The 15,950-nt window shown below is 38.1% G+C and overlaps 4 protein-coding genes and 1 pseudogene across 4 annotated transcripts; 3 read left to right on the top strand and 2 right to left on the bottom strand.

Annotated features, from left to right (window-relative positions):
- Nucleotides 1-852: 852 nt before the first annotated feature.
- Nucleotides 853-1,580, bottom strand: LOC9316884 (NADPH-dependent diflavin oxidoreductase 1). The gene has a single exon (XM_021029396.1). It carries the CDS (start codon nt 1,121-1,123, stop codon nt 935-937), a length of 189 nt encoding a protein of 62 aa, XP_020885055.1. The 5' UTR covers nt 1,124-1,580; the 3' UTR covers nt 853-934.
- A 4,329-nt stretch (nt 1,581-5,909) lies between these two features.
- LOC9316883 lies at nt 5,910-7,552 on the top strand. Its single transcript, XM_002880770.2, has 2 exons — nt 5,910-6,716; nt 6,987-7,552. Exons 1-2 carry the CDS (start codon nt 6,117-6,119, stop codon nt 7,344-7,346), a joined length of 960 nt encoding a protein of 319 aa, XP_002880816.1. The 5' UTR covers nt 5,910-6,116; the 3' UTR covers nt 7,347-7,552.
- A 48-nt stretch (nt 7,553-7,600) lies between these two features.
- Nucleotides 7,601-9,779, top strand: LOC9315064 (annotated as a pseudogene).
- Nucleotides 9,780-10,371: 592 nt separating this feature from the next.
- LOC110229250 (F-box/kelch-repeat protein At1g64840-like) lies at nt 10,372-10,950 on the top strand. The gene has a single exon (XM_021028996.1). The coding sequence runs from the start codon at nt 10,372-10,374 to the stop codon at nt 10,948-10,950; it is 579 nt and encodes a 192-aa protein (XP_020884655.1).
- Nucleotides 10,951-11,435: 485 nt separating this feature from the next.
- LOC9316882 (heme oxygenase 1, chloroplastic) lies at nt 11,436-13,500 on the bottom strand. Its single transcript, XM_021028208.1, has 3 exons — nt 12,843-13,500; nt 11,864-12,087; nt 11,436-11,790 (listed from the first exon to the last, which is right to left on the bottom strand). Exons 1-3 carry the CDS (start codon nt 13,264-13,266, stop codon nt 11,590-11,592), a joined length of 849 nt encoding a protein of 282 aa, XP_020883867.1. The 5' UTR covers nt 13,267-13,500; the 3' UTR covers nt 11,436-11,589.
- Nucleotides 13,501-15,950: the final 2,450 nt, after the last annotated feature.

The raw sequence follows: 15,950 nt of genomic DNA, 5'->3' as shown, positions 1-15,950 counted from the left end.
AAAATGACCACAATTTGAAAGTTGATTAACAGAGTCGTTAGGGGTGATAACGGGGGTTAGAGATTCCGTTAACGATTAATAACGACATGTCTATATTAGCCTTTTTTGTCATCAAAAAGGCTAATATAGACATGTCTATATTAGCCTGGTCAACGAATTTCTATGTCTTAAACGTTAGTCAACATTTAGTTCATGTTTTAAATGGTGACATATGAAGTTGATGTATTAAATGGCCACAATTTGAAAGTTGGGAGATTAAATGACATTTTTCCCCTTCCAAAACAATATCCTTGCAAATTCTATAATATGTGTTCGCAGATTTTTTTTTTCCGAGTAATCACAAATTTGAAGTCTTTTTCCTGGTAGTTGTCTTAGATTTATGCTATCTTAAAAGAATGATATCTCAAACTTCTATAATATAAATTTTTCCTGGTAGTTGTCTTAGATTTGTGATTACTTGCTACTCACGCATGCTCGATTGCTCCTTTTTTTTATGGCAATTCTTTCTTCGTTCAATACTTTTAAAATTATTTAATATTTTCGTATAAACAAATAGGTCAATATCATGTACTTTCCATACAAAAGTAAAACGCAACTAACAACTTAAACTTTATAAATTTAAGCTAGTTGAGTTTTTTCACTGATGATAAAATCTGATAAAAATACTAAGATAACCGTTTTACGATTTAAGTAGAATCACATTTTATTTAGTTTATGATATTTAAAATCTAAACGACAAACAAACAAACCAACAAAAAATATGTATTTCAAAGCTAAAATTATATATTAACTTAATATTCGACAAATCATTTCCAGATTTAGTTATTTTCATTTTATGAATTATCAAAATAAAATAAAAATTAATGTGACAACAATAACCAAAGCTTCTTAGCTTCATATATGGATTAAAGATTACATATGAGGGAAGTTAGAGTTAAGACCAAGCTTCAACATTGTACCTCCCTGCCTTCTCTAAAGCCTTGAGCAACCGTGAAGCTGATCCTTCTGTCTCCGACACAATGTCTTCCAAAGCCGACATCACATCAGAAGGCAGTTTTGTGGACAAGCCCGCCACGTAAACAGCGGCTCCATCACAGAGTAAATCCCAAACTTTCTTGCTCATTTCGCGGATCTTATGTTGCACGTCTTCTTCAGTTGGTCTCTAGAAAACGCTACGTAAAAGCCACCGCCTTTTCCTTCAGAAAGCATGCCTCCTTCTCTTGCGTGAGACTCCCAGAAATCGCGGTATAGAAAGTTTGTGTCTTTGTTTCTGCAACCGAAGAAGAACATGACGGGCGCAATCGGGTAGACTGAGCTTGTACGGCTACCTTGAGTATGACATCATCGACTAAATGCCCGCTCAGAAATCTTGGGATCACTCCTTTCTTTGCGGGGTTCGCTAAATTATATTATAGCTTCATCCGATGACTCGTTAAATAACAGGTACTCGAAGCTTCATGATCTCCTCGAATAGTTTTAACGCCGTTCGGAGTTGGAAACTTAACGCATTTATGGTAGGTAGTCCACGGTGTCCCGAAGATGATGTTGTAAGCTGCTGGTTTATCAAAGATGGTGAACTCTACGATCTTCTACATACCTTCTACTAGGATTGGTAATTTGATTGTTCCTAAAGACATTGCGGTGTCGTTGGTGAAAGCTACCAATAGAGCGCGTGGTCCGACTACATTGGCTCGGATAATTCCCATTCTTTTCAAAGTGCTCAAGAAGATCAGATCCACCGAACTCTCTGTATAGATGAAGATACTTGAGACTTCAAAGTTTGCCACATCCAAAGTAATAACCAAAGCATCGTCATGGGGTTTTGCGAGGTGGTGTGTATCTTCTACTTTGATTGTTATGATTGCTTTGGGAAACTCGGGCTCGTCACTAGTACTGACTTTTACCAAAATATTCCGCCTATGCTTCTTGATAGCGGTAATTGAATCAATTACTTTGATCCTTCCCTTAGAACCGGCAAGAGCTTCATGATTTGAAGTTTTAAGCCTTTTCCATGTTGGTGATAACCCTTATGCTTCAGCCTTTTCCAAGTGATAAGCTTTTGCAAACTCCTTAATGTCAAAGTTTGCAAGATCTCCGCTTTCCCACAGCTCGGCTAGGTGTCTTTTCAGCACGCTGCAATCCTTGGATGCATGCCCGTTTACCCTATGGATATCTTAGTATGCTTTCTCATCACAAGTCTATGCCGTTGGGGACGACTGCTCAGATCTTTCTTTTATCAGAGACGGTCTTTCCACACTGTTGTTAAACGAATTGACCCCGAAACGCTTAAATTCTTTATCCATGGGCTTGGGGTTCTTGGAAGGGACAACAACATTTGGCTTGGTCGATTTGTTTTTCTTCGCGAAACTAATCCTTTCGTCTTCTACTTCCATCCAATTGTTTGCTCGAAACAATTCGTCTTGAATGGTAATTGGTTTGTGAACAATGATCTCTTCTTGTAATCTTGACTAATGCCATTATTCTTTCTTTAGAGCTGATAAGGCCAAAGCTGGCGAAACCGCTAGAAGCTTTGCCAATATCTCCTTAAACTTGGTTATATGCTTTCAGAGCGTGTCATTGGGACCTTGGGTCATGTTCCACAGATCCACTTCGGATGTGCTCTTGTAAATTGGGATCGAGTACTGCTTGAGGAAGACAACTAACAGTTCGTTAAAATAATTGATCGACTTGGACTCGAGCTGGGTAAACCATGTCAACGCTTGTCTGGACCGATTCTCACCGCCCCATTGACTTTTGGCCTATGTGGAAATCTACGGGTGGATTCGAACATAGAGTTCGGGATCCGACACCAACAGGCACTCTCCACATTATTCAGCTCATCATGAACTATTACAGGGTAGGTAGAGTTAGTACCAAGAAACGCATACCTTAGTCTGACAAGAAGTGGTTTGAGTTCCACTTTTAAAGCTTTCAGCTTGCTCCAAACATCGCAGTCCTCTGGTGTAGAAACAACCACATCTTTCTCTACCTCAGAATCCCCAAGCTCAGCAACTGCCACCACTTTAGTCATTAGTGAACCAGAATACAACATTCTAGCAAACTCAGTAGTCATTTCTCCAAGGTATCCAAACTCATTCTCTTCTTTAATCAAGGCAATCTGAAGAGGATCCTCTGTGTTCAACTCCTCAAAGAGCTCATCAGCTAGCTCATCCATAATGTCTGACTCTTAATGGTGGGTTTAGACAGCACTCTCTCCATGTTAAACTCCTAAACAATGTCACCAATCTGCAAATTAATTTTGCTCTTCCTTACATCTATCAATGTACCAACGGTGGAGAAACGGTCTACCAAAAATGAGTACAAATACATTAAACTACAAATAAATTGAAACAGAAAGAATATGATTTTTGATCTATTTTAATAACTGTCCCCAATATAAATCTGTTATAACCGTATGCAAATAAATCTGTGGACCAAATAACGAAACTTGTTGTGTACAAATAAGTATGTCGTCCAAAACAAATTTGTTACAATTGGAGCCGCAGACATTTCAAACTCGACCAAAAGTTCACGGTGATATTGTGAGACACTCTTATTAAATTTTAATGGTATTTTTGTAATATATTTTTTTCTTACAAAACCAACAAAAGATATATTAAACATAAAAATAATTCAATTAACCTTTTTTTATTTTTGTCAACCACACATTAATTAATAAATAATTCCTTGATTGGTTGCCCAATTAGGAGGAGTAGAGTTTACAAAAGTAACTTCAGAAAATAAAAGTCTAGAAGAACGGGCTAAGCAGTCCGCTTGAACATTACATAAACGAGAAATAAGAGAAAGCGAGAAGAAAGGGAAAGAGAGATGGAGAAAACCAAACTCGTCTAGAAGATTGGAGAAAGCAGGCCATTCATCCGGTGAGTGTATCATCGAGACTAACTCCGAGCAGTCTGATTCAAACACCTGACAATCGATCCCTCTTGAAAGGATATTCTTCATAGCCCAAATTAAAGCTTCCATCTCCGAGTGAAGAGGGGAGGGACACCTCCGAAGGCACTTTGCACCGAGCAGTATCGTTTGATCATTTCCTTGAAAACACCACCATCCTATACCCATTGTTGGATCTGAATTTTTCCAAGAACCATCAATCCGACATCTTATAGATTGAACCGGTCGTTCCAAAGTTTCCGTAGTAGAACTAGTTTCGATCGGATCCAACTGAGCTTCTTCCCACATTAATTTTTCACTCAAAGCATGATTTAAAATATCTCTGGGTTCAGATTGTAATCCCTTGAAAACCTTTTTATTCTTATCTTTCCAGATGAACCACAAAATCCAAGCATAACTGAAAGTTTTCTCTCCCCCATCTAGATTAGATGGTAACCTCCAAAAAAGATAATCTAGATTTGAGAATTCCGAGGTTAGAGGAAAACTACCTATTGCCGTAGGTATATCGGATAATTCCCATATTTTCTGAGAATGAGTGCACTCAAATAAAGCATGATTTATTGTTTCCTTTGCCATCTCACACCTTTTATAGAGAAAGTCACATTGGATCCCTCGATGTGCTAATTTTGAAGTAACTGCTAGAGATCCCGTAGCAATTTGCCATAAGAAATGTTTTAGTTTTGGAGGGGCTTTGACTTTCCAAGCTTGTGCTTGTAAATTCTTATAATCCGGGCCCCATTCGATCGTTTCTGTCATCTCTCTAGCAACCCGATAGCCTGATTTTACTGTATATCTTCCGGATCTTGTATGATGCCAGATAAGTCTATCTGGCTTATAAACTTTGCTAATAGCCAATCCCCTAATAAACTGAATATCCACTGGATCCAAAAATTCTTGTAAAATAGGAAGGTGCCATTCTTTAGTAACCGGATTAATTAAATGGTTAACCATCAAACTTGGAAGTAATGTTTTTCCTCTTCCATTTGCGGGCCGTGGGTTAACATCAGGAATCCAAGGATCTCGCCATACCGATAGATTGAAACCCGATCCTAGTGACCATCTAGCTCCCACTTCAACTAATCGTTTAGTAGAAAAAATACTCTTCCATCCAAATGATGGAGAGTTTGGTTTTTTTGCCTGTAAAGGATGAATATTCCTGAAATATCTACTTTGTAGCACCCGAACTACTAAAGAGTTCGGATATTGGATTAAACGCCAATATTGTTTAGCCAACATGGCATCATTAAAAATGTCTAGGGAATGAAAGCCTAAACCTCCTTCTTCTTTATCCTTACACATTTTTTCCCATGCTATCCAATGGATCCCACGATCTCTCCAATTAACCTTTACAAATCATGGTTCTTTAAACAGTGAATCTCGAGCTCGAGTGAGAGAATTTTTCCATGATAATCTCTATTCCGGATATCGGTGTTTCGTGGATGGATCATGGAAAGAGACTGATAAATTTTCAGGAACAGGGTGGTTCTGCACATCATCAAATGGAGAGACGCCAACTATGGGAGCTGCCAACATCCGAAGAAGTCTTTCTCCACTACATACAGAAGTGGAAGCTCTTCTCTGGGCGATGAAGTGTATGATTGGAGCCGACAATCAAGAAGTAGCTTTTTATACAGACTGTTCAGACCTGGTGAAGATGGTGTCTTCTCCAACCGAATGGCCGGTCTTCTCAGTGTATTTAGAAGATTTACAAAGAGACAAGGAGGAATTTTCAAGCATCTCTTTATCTTTAATCCCTCGAAGTGCAAATGTAAAAGCGGATAATTTGGCGGGAAAAGTTTGCACCGAACCGCATCACATCACATATGTAAACAACATTCCTCGGGAATGGTTCTTTTGAATTTTCAATTAAAAGATGTTGACAAAAAAAAAAATTCAATTAACCTTTACATTTTGTGAGACACTCTTGTAAGTAAATAAATACTTAATTTGGGTTATTTTAGTAATCATCCCTTAATTTATAAACACACGTGCCATTGTGTCTCTCTACGGGACTCTCCTTGTGTAAATCTCATGTCTTCACTGAAATTGAAAACCTCGGCTCTTGTTTTTGTTTTTCTTTAACAAATCGATACGAATCCAGCTTTTCCCACCCTAGATCTCTCCTTGTTGTTTCCTCAGATCTGCAATTTCAAAAGCTACCCATTTGAACTCAGACTCTGAGCAACACATCTGGATCCATTTCCATGGCGAACGCCTGGAGAAGAGACAAGAACCAGAAGCTTTTATCACCAAAGACACTAATCTCACTTCTTGTCCTCTCCATTATCTTCCTCTCTTCTCTCTTCTTCTTCTTCTCGAACTCCTCTCTCCAATACTCTAATCCCAATCTCTCAATCGATTCACCATTTCCAATCCCTCCCTTTGATTGCTTCAAATGTCCCCAGTCAAAACCAATAATCGCAAACGTCGTCGAGAATCTCAAGTACCCTTTTGTTTACTCTCTCGCTGATCTCGGTAATCTCCCGGAGAAACCACACAAGAACATTGTCAGGCTGCTTAAAGGAAAGCCCTTTAGGAAACCAGATATCTCCGCCACGATTCAGGAGGTTTTGGAGAATATGAGAGCTAGTGGTAAAAATGGGATTGTTGTTGATGTTGGAGCTAATGTTGGTATGGCTAGCTTTGCTGCTGCGGTTATGGGGTTTAAAGTTCTTGCCTTTGAGCCTGTTTTTGAGAATTTACAGAGGATTTGTGATGGCATTTGGTTCAATAGAGTTGCTGCTTTGGTTACTGTGTTTCAAGCTGCTGTTTCTGACAGAACAGGGGACATTACATTTCATAAGGTATCACATTTCTATAGTTTTGTGAGAACAGAGCTTTGTGGTTTCTGTTTATTCTTATTGCTGCTATTGAGAAACAGATTATGTTGATACAGCCGGCGAAAAGTTGCAATGTGGAATGATTTTCGTATTTGATAAGTGTCCAAGAACTATACAAAGATGTAACTTTTATGTATAGGCCTAATCTGCTTAACTGAAACTTGAATGTTTAACTTGGTTATACCGTACCACGACCCATCTTGCTAAATGTGGATTCCATTGTTGTTGATACAGTTGGTTGGACGGCTTGACAATAGCGCGGTTTCGGAGGTGGGAGCAAGACTTGCATTCAAGTCAAACAAAGAAATAGCAGTCCAAGTGAAATCCATACCTCTTGACAAACTAATACCACCTTCTCAACCTGTTCTTCTTATCAAGATCGACGTTCAAGGTTGGGAATACCACGTTTTAAAGGGTGCAAAGAAGTTACTTTCAAGGAAACCAGCAGAAGCTCCTTATCTAATCTATGAGGAAGATGAGAGATTACTCAAGGCAAGTAATAGTAGCTCCAAAGAGATACGTGATTTTCTGAAAAGTGTTGGATATAGCAAGTGTAGCCAGCATGGCACAGATGCACATTGCACCAAGGAGTGAAAGACACCGGACATACCGACAAATGGTAATAAGATGCCATAACAAGTTGAGGAATATAAGAAAGATGAGCAATAGGTATTGCAGAGAAAAACATTTAGTTTATAAGTTGCCAAATTTGGTCAGTCATGTTTGTTTCTCCTTGTAATATGTACTCAATTTTTTGGTATATTTCTGTGATGCATATCAATGATCAGTTCTAACTAGTACACATATGTTGTTGATGCTCCATTGACTCTTCTTTAGGCCCACTATATTAGTGACCAAGAGTCCCATAAAAAACACTTCCCATATAGGTACAGTGAATCATCATCAATAATAGACCAACCATAAAGATGTCAAAAGTTTATAGAATTCTATCCAACATATATGATGCATACCGTTAGGCTAACGTAGTGTAGGGAGATTCTTTTTAGGCTCTGTTTCGACTGAGGGAACATGTTTTAGGTATTCACTTCTATTTGTCCTTCGCGTGGAGAGATTTATGATGGTTAAGATGTTACCATAATGGGTACAGATTGTTAATATAAAAGCATATAAAGTGCATAATGAATACACTTACACTAGTAATCATTAATCGATGGTTTTCTTTTTTAAAAGCTCTCGAGTTCCAAGGAGTGTTTGCCAGTGGAAACCAAACAGTCTCTACTTCAAAATAAAAGGTCTTCACCTTGAAACGTTGTGTTTACTACACTCTTTCCCCCTTGAGAAGAAGGGAAAGAGAGAGAGATTTAGGAGCTTTGAGAATGGCAAATCAACATTTCTTCAAGCCACTTCTTCCTGGCTTTCACAGCCACTTGGTAATCTTTCTCTCTCTCTTTCCCTTCTTCTATATCTGTCTCTGTCCCTCTGGAAAGCACATTGAGAATAATGGGTCTGCTTTTGTTTTTTCAGACGATTCCTGTGGCTTTTTTCTTTAAGAATATAGAAGGAAGAAATGAGCAGAAGACGGCGGAGTTAAGATCAGACGCATCGAACAAAACCTGGAAAGTGAAAATAGATGGCCAGAGACTTACAAACGGTTGGAGAGACTTTGCTCTCGCACATGATCTTCGAATCGGTGACATCATTGTTTTCAGACAAGAGAGAGACATGACTTTCCACGTTACAATGTTGGGACCTAGTTGTTGTGAGATTCAATATGTGTCTTGTTTAGACAACCAGAACAACCGCGGTGAGTTTTGTTATTTCGTCTCTCTAACTGATATAGATGAATATGAATCTTTGAGTAGAGAGAATCTGTTTAATAATACGAGTTGGATTTAGTATCTACTTTTTCAGGGACGATTCAAAGGAAGAAGAAAAAAGCCGAGTCTTCACTAGATCTCTCTTGTTTCGTGGCTAATGTCACTCCTTCGAATCTACGTTATGACTCACTGGTATTCTACAATTTTAAATCAGAATTAACTCTTATACTAGGGTCTGATTAAGATCAAAATCATGTTTTACTGTAATGGATTTCCAGAATCTTCCAATGTGTTTTGTGAGGGCAAATGGTCTAGACAATAGATGTGGCGAGATGATTCTGATCAACGAAAAGGGCAGATCATGGACTGTAGCTTTGAAACGAAAGAAATCATGTGCAACTACTTACATCAGACGAGGATGGAGAAATTTCTGTAATGCTAATGGACTTAGAGCTGGAAGTTTCTTCACTTTCAAACTGATCGAAAGGGGAGGAACTCTGGGTTTACGTTTAGCCCACAGAGAGCTAGAAGAAGAAGGTAATGCAATAGACAACAACCAAGACAAGAGAAGCTCACGTGAATGCACAAAAAAAAAAATCTTGATATGGAAAGCTTCTTCTTTACCATCTCAAAACCGTTTTGTGACAGTAACTCTTACACCTTACAACGTAGGACAATCTAAACTGGTAAGTTTCATCACCAAACAGCCATTAATTATCTTTATACAGGTCTTATCGATTCTTCATCCTCGTCTCCTTCGTCTAAATCTTTCTCAGATTCTTCCAGTGCCTTTCACAAAGGTGAATGGCATCATAAAGGCAAAGAAGATGAGTTTTTTTGGATAAACATGGGGTGAAGTGGTCTACCAATCTGTGGTTTGAGGAGAAATGTAAAAGAATGAGATTGTCAGGAGGTTGGAAAGAGTTCTGCTACGCTAACGGTGTGAAGATAGGAGAGTCGATCATCCTGGAGTTTCTTTGGGAAGCAGATAGAAGCTCTGTTCTTAAGTTTTGTTCCAAGGTGAAACCAGAAAACAAATGAAAGGGTACCTCATGTCATTATTTGTTGTGTGTATATTTTCTGTGTGAAGTCATCGGTTGATCGGCTGGGGATAGATTGCAATTCGCCTCCCAAAAGTTATCTCCTGTCAAAAGTTTTATTTGTGTTTGTCATTTGGAATTGGAGCAATGAGACCATTGGAGTTGAATGATTGACAATGAGTAGAGAGATCCATAAACCTTAAATACTAGTTAACAAATGTCGTAACTTTCCCATGTGGAGCACTGGAACATTCAAATATGCTTTATGTTTTGTGCCTGTTTCTCAGTTTGCTCCTTCTGAGCTTTGCTTTAGTTCCACAGGAGGCAAAGGCTAACTGTAGCCAGTCCCATTGAAACCGTTGTCGCCAGTGATGAAGAGAGCACTAAAGACGAAAGAAGCTCACATGAATGCTCAAAAAAAGATTCTTCTTTACCATCAAAAACCGATTGTAAAGAGAGCACTAAATACGAGAGAAGCTCACATGAATAGCTCTAAGACTCTTTTTTTGGTTTCTAGGTTTCTCTTTTCTGATTGCGATTAGCCAAGACATTGACATTAGAGACACTTAGAAGCTCACCAAGCGCCACTCTCTTCTTACTGACCCGATCTTCGTCTATCTCTGTCATGGTTGAGATGAGATTGAAGAGAGATATTAGTGGAAAAGAGAGGCGAGAGAGAGACAAAAAAAATCATATAAATAGGGTTGCTACAAAAAGGGATCCGCGCCTTTTTAGTTCGGCGCTAATATTGACCCGACTGGAATTTGTTTTAAGGATCCGCGCGTTTTTAATACGGATGAGATGAGATGGATGCTGCTTGAGAAACCCTCATATGCTTCATGCTCGGATTTAATCACTTTTAGAGGCAGATTTTATGCAGCCTTTTTTAACCATGGCATTTTCGCTATCGATCCTTATTCGCTGGAAGTGACTCCCCTGATACCCTCGGAGCTTCTGAACTCTGGTTCAGTAAATGATCTGGTTCCATCTGGCAATGATGCACTTTTCCTGGTTGAGAAAATCATCCCTCGTACTGGTGTATTATACTTTAGTCGGTTAACATTAAGAGTTAGTATGTTAGATGAGGAGGCTGGTAAATGGGTCGAGGTCAGCGAAATAGGTGACCGTTTGTTGGTCATTGGAGATTTGGGAAATGTCTGCTGCTCGGCTAAGGAGCTTCCTGATGGTTGTGGTTTAAGTGGGAACTCAATTGTTTTCACCCATGGGCCAGGCAATGTAACTTACTCCTACAAATATGGTGTGCATACAGGACGTGAGGAAGATGACCTCAATTGTTGGAGATACTCGAGAGAGAAACCCGTGACGATCCTCAGCACATCTCCAGTGGTGGCTCTCCGGGTTGAGAGCGCTAAGCTGTAAAATCTTTACTTTGGATACTAAGACATTTGTTGGTTTTGCGATCTCTGATGTCAACAGTTCAGGCAGTTCTAATACTATGCATTACTTACTAGTTTACTTTACAGCATCAGACGATCAAAACTTAGTTATACCCTTGATTTAGACGAAGCTTGAGTGTAAGACCTTCCATTTCAGCCAGAAGCTCTCCCACACTTGGGAGCAGAGGACGACGACATCTTTTGTGTTCGTGTTACATAAACCCTAGAAGTTTAATTTTGTCTTTGAGATTTTGAAATGGCAGAACTTGCAACGGAGAAGAAGACATCATCGACGATTTCAGACTCAGCTTCATTGGATGGTTGGTTTCTTAACTAAACCAACCATCCAATAGAATCAGATGTACACTAAAACTTACAATTTTACACACAAGAGTTCAGTCCTCTAGCTATATCAGACGTACACTTATCATTGAACGTATATTTGAGCCATAAATGGCGGAAAAGTTATTAATTTGAACGATGAACTTAGTAATAGCATTGAAGCAAAGAAGAGTTTAACAAGAAGTAGAAGATGATGAATATAATACAGGAATATAAACAATGTGCAGGATTTTAGTTGCCACAAGCCCTATTGAGATATCTAGAGACACTGCGATTCAAATCAGGACAATATCAGACGAAGTATCTCACCAGAATACTTGAACGATTTCTCCGTCTCTTCCAAACAATGATTCTTTTCTTCTCTCGTCCACTCCTCTGCAACTTTGTTCAGTTTCTCCCTAACGTTCTGCAACAATTGGGAAAGTTCGCCGTCCCATTTGTAGAACTCGAGTTCTTTATTGTCTAGTATTCTCTCTGCTACCTGCAAAATTTGGTAAGCGTCAGAAGAAGTCTTTGCTAATTTTCCAAGCCATTTTTAAAGCCAAAGTGTTTACCTTTCTGCCAATCATTCGTCCACCAGCGCTATGGGCGAAATAGATGTTGTAGAAGTGACAAATGAATGCTTGAGGATCCTTCTCTGCTAATTCCTTTAAATACAGAGAATATGTTTTACCAGGAGCAGTTGGTTCTGGAATCTCGTAACCTTGTTCCTTGAACCACTCCAAATCCTTGGCCAATTTCTCTGCCCTTTCCAGCCCCGTGTTCTTGAATTCGGCATCTACAAAAACACAGTATGCAGAAATAGATCCTGAGAAGGTTACGCAAGGAAAAAAGACCTACTTTTGCATAAAGATCATTCAAACCGGTATCTTTTTCCAATACATAAGCAAACTCATTTTTAATCACGAGCTACCATAACCATAATCCCTCATATAGATTGTTTGAAGACTCTTATTTTACGTAAGGTTTGCTATGACACAAGAATAAGAGAGATACGATAAGATTGGAAGTCCAAAACTCCAAAACATTCAATAGATTCACAAGTTGTACATATATTCAACCTTAAATCCACCATTGAAGAGATCTCAAAATATACATCATTCATACATAACCTCCCCTATAACCAACTCAATCCAAGAGTGAAAAAACCAAGTTGCCACAAAATCTAAATGGAATGAGGCAAAGGAATGATCTTTATTAAATTGTTAGATACTAAAAATTTTAAACACTCTAAATCACTTCAACTTTTCCATCAAAAATCAGTTCTGAAAATCACCATCAACCCCTCAATAAACTACCATCCTAAGAGTATATTAATTCATATAAAACCATCACTATAACCAACTCAATCCAAGGGAAATATGAATGAGTCGAATCGAAAACAAGATAAGAAATTAAGCAAAGTAATCATCTTTATCAAATGGGTAGATACTAAAACCTAAAACACTCCAAATCACTTCAACTTCTTCCTCCACAATCAGCTCTAAAGATTACCAATCAACCCATATCAAGAAGGAAGGAGAAAAAACTCACAAGTTGGGAAATTGGAATCTTGAATAATCTGTTCAAGAGTATCATAAACCAATTTACTGTCCACAAGAAACCTCAAGTAACCATCAACAGTCGGTTCCCATTTAGCCACAGGACGTTCCTCAATAGATTTAGTCTCTTTCTCACCTTCCTTAGCTTGATCTTTCGTATGAAGTCTCATAGCCACAAACCTCATCTCCTCCACAAAACCCTTTGATTCTCCTGGATACCTCTTCTTCTGCTTCTCCGCCGCAGTAGTAGCCGCAACCACCACTAAAGACGGCGACTTGTTCATGGGCATACTCAGAATCTGAATCCTAGGTCCAAGGAAAAGTGGGTTTGGTCGGGAAGAAGCAAATTGGAATCTTGAGAGTTGGGGATTTTTGAAGATGGATAAGGATGAAGAAATCGGAGCTAAATAAGCCATATTTGATCGGAGAAAGTATAGAATATGGTTTCAGAAGAGAAGTCACGCAATGTAGTTTTAGTTGCCTTGAAGGAATAGAGAAGAGGGACTCACAATTCCAATTGAATTTTTAAATAGGGCAAATATTAATAAAACACAGTAAACATTGTTTAGTGTTTCTAAATGAAGATAACGATGAGAGGTGAATATAAAAGGTTTTGGACAAGGAGCTTTTTTTTATTTCAGGTCGATGTATTATCGACAATGTGTCTGATTGCATACATGTCCCAATGTCTGCTATAAATCTCTATATATGGGTCGAGAGTCGAGGAAATTTAGAGCCGATTCAATTAAAAAAAAAAAGATAATAGTATGGGTCAAAAAGTGATAACTTCTAGTCTGTTCTAGTATATTTGTTTTAGAAAAGGTATAAAAGTTAATTAAATATTTTCTAAAAGGAATTAATTTTATTTATAGATAATTGATCTTGAAAAATATTATTATATTAATAAAAATTAAATTGCTCTTTTTTTTCTTTAACTTTTTTTATTAATCATTCAAATTTTAAAATACACAAAACCGATAAAGCAACTAAAACCAAAGCAAAACAAAAGGATAAACGGGTATGACAGATTCGGGATCGAAAGGATCTCAAAGCAGTTAACTTTTGCTAAACCATCATCTTTAGATTTGTCATTCTAATTCGAACATTCAAAGTTTAAAAACGATCGTCATGAATTCGAGAGAATCAGTGGAACAAAACAAAACAATGACCTAAAAGCCTTTTATGAAGATGTAGTTGCTGTTGATGGAATTGTTGAATGAGTCAAGAAGTAACAAAAGATTTGGTCTGATGCAATTGCTGAATGATTCAAGAAATAATTCAATATGATGCGACTGTTTTTGTGTGAGTGTCGGTTTCTAGAAGATTTGAGAAGATATGTTTGAAACGTGTTTAGAAGATGAATCAAAAAGAAAAAAGGACGTAAAGAGATTTAGAAGACTTGATGAAAGTGGAATTTGATGAAAAAAAAAAAAAAGTATAAAAGAAAATTTATTTTTCCTTATGGAATTTGGAAATCTTCTCTTATGGTGATTAGGAAATCATTTTGGCTATATAAGGAGGATTTGAGAACGTCTTGGAGACGTAAGAGAGCTGAGTCATAGAGATAAATCATTGAGAGCTTTCTGAGGGTGTGTGCGACATAGTTTTACAGTTTTGTGCGACATAGTTTCACGGTTTGGTGCTTGTGTGATCAAGCTTATTTATGTTGGTGTAACGTTCGTGTGTGACGGTTGGTCCAGAGATTTAAAGAATTGAAGTCTAGGCTTTGGAGGAGTTTAGCTCAGGGTTAGGTTATCCTGATTAAATCTAGACTCAGGGAGGGTTTAGTTAAGGATAGAGATTATCCTTAAGGTTTCACGTTATAGAAGAGAACAGTAAATCAAGAGGGTTGTGCTTGTTTTACGCGTTTTCGAATTGGTTGTAATTTGCTTTCTTGTTCTAGTGAAATCAAATCTGGACTTGATCCTGGGGAGTAGGAAAAACTGAACCTCGCTAACAAATTTTTTGTCTCGTTTACTTTCTGCACTTATTATAACCTCATCCGCACTTACATTTTTGTACTGTACTTTCATATTTGAAATAACACAAATTAAGATTCAAATTAAAAGTTAAAAGGAAACTGTTGGGGTCGGATCCCACACATCTTCGGTAGGATCCACTTGGATCTGTCCACGTCATTATTACATAATAATCCTCTTGGATTTCTAGATGTTTCATTGCGAGAATCAAGCTCGACCTATCGGAAGTTCAATTCAGTTTATTAAAGAGCTCGATCTTTACCAGTACGGAGTTCGCTCTTATTCAACATATAGTTCACATAAAAGAAGGCCGAAGCGAGGAGAATATTGTTCGAGGTTCGCGGCAGCGTCAAGACGCAGGAGTTCGGAGTCAACAAGAAAGAGTTCGGAAGATCCACGCGAAGCTCAAGATAGTTCAAATTCAAGCCGTTTCGGTCAAATTGTAACCTACATGATTAATGCGGATCAATGCGATTATGAGCAGTAAATATCCGCATTGATCATGTTTTCTCTATAAAAACAACCTCAAACGCATGTGTTTGGGAAAAAGAACAACCTTTTACCTCTTACGATCAAGCAATACAACATACTATTTATTTTACAATTTCGCAAGGCTTTTTACTATTTTATTCTTGCCAAACTCTTTCGCTTTATTTAGTTTCTTGGTTACTTTCCGTTTCAAATCCTTATTTTCATTTGTTGATTTTAGAGTTTTTCTCCACAAAAATACCTAAAGACAATCGAGTGTGAATCATACATCCACATTTTGGCACTGTCTGTGGGGACTTACCGCAAAACTCTTTAATCTCAAAATCTCTCTTTTTTTTCAAACCAAGAAACTATGGCTGATCAGCAAGCTTTGAGCAATGCAATTGCCTTGCTTACTCAGTCAACCACCGATCTGACCAATCAGATGGGTATACTCGCTAGTGCCAACGCCACTTTTGGTGAAAGGTTAAACTCAATCGAGCAAACTCTAACGAGTGTTCAAGCAACTCAAACAAATTTGTCAAACGCGCAAAACGTTGTTTCAAGCCGTTTAGATAATTTGTCCTCAGCGCGAACAACAGCGTATCAGCGCAGGCTATTCCAGACTCCCACACAAAACAGATCCGAGAGCA

Source organism: Arabidopsis lyrata (assembly GCF_000004255.2).
Source record: "Arabidopsis lyrata subsp. lyrata unplaced genomic scaffold ARALYscaffold_4, whole genome shotgun sequence".
NCBI classification, from domain to species: domain Eukaryota; kingdom Viridiplantae; phylum Streptophyta; class Magnoliopsida; order Brassicales; family Brassicaceae; genus Arabidopsis; species Arabidopsis lyrata.
This window is presented reverse-complemented; position numbering and strand designations above follow the sequence as displayed.

Coding starts and splice junctions, on each gene's coding strand:
- LOC110229250 (XM_021028996.1), top strand. CDS start 10,372: ATGAGATGGATGCTGCTTGAGAAACCCTCATATGCTTCATGCTCGGAT.
- LOC9316883 (XM_002880770.2), top strand. CDS start 6,117: ATGGCGAACGCCTGGAGAAGAGACAAGAACCAGAAGCTTTTATCACCA. Junction 6,717..6,986: donor GGGACATTACATTTCATAAG/GTATCACATTTC, acceptor TTGTTGATACAG/TTGGTTGGACGGCTTGACAA.
- LOC9316882 (XM_021028208.1), bottom strand. CDS start 13,266: ATGGCTTATTTAGCTCCGATTTCTTCATCCTTATCCATCTTCAAAAAT. Junction 12,088..12,842: donor AGATTCCAATTTCCCAACTT/GTGAGTTTTTTC, acceptor GTGTTTTTGTAG/ATGCCGAATTCAAGAACACG. Junction 11,791..11,863: donor GACGAATGATTGGCAGAAAG/GTAAACACTTTG, acceptor CAAATTTTGCAG/GTAGCAGAGAGAATACTAGA.
- LOC9316884 (XM_021029396.1), bottom strand. CDS start 1,123: ATGAGCAAGAAAGTTTGGGATTTACTCTGTGATGGAGCCGCTGTTTAC.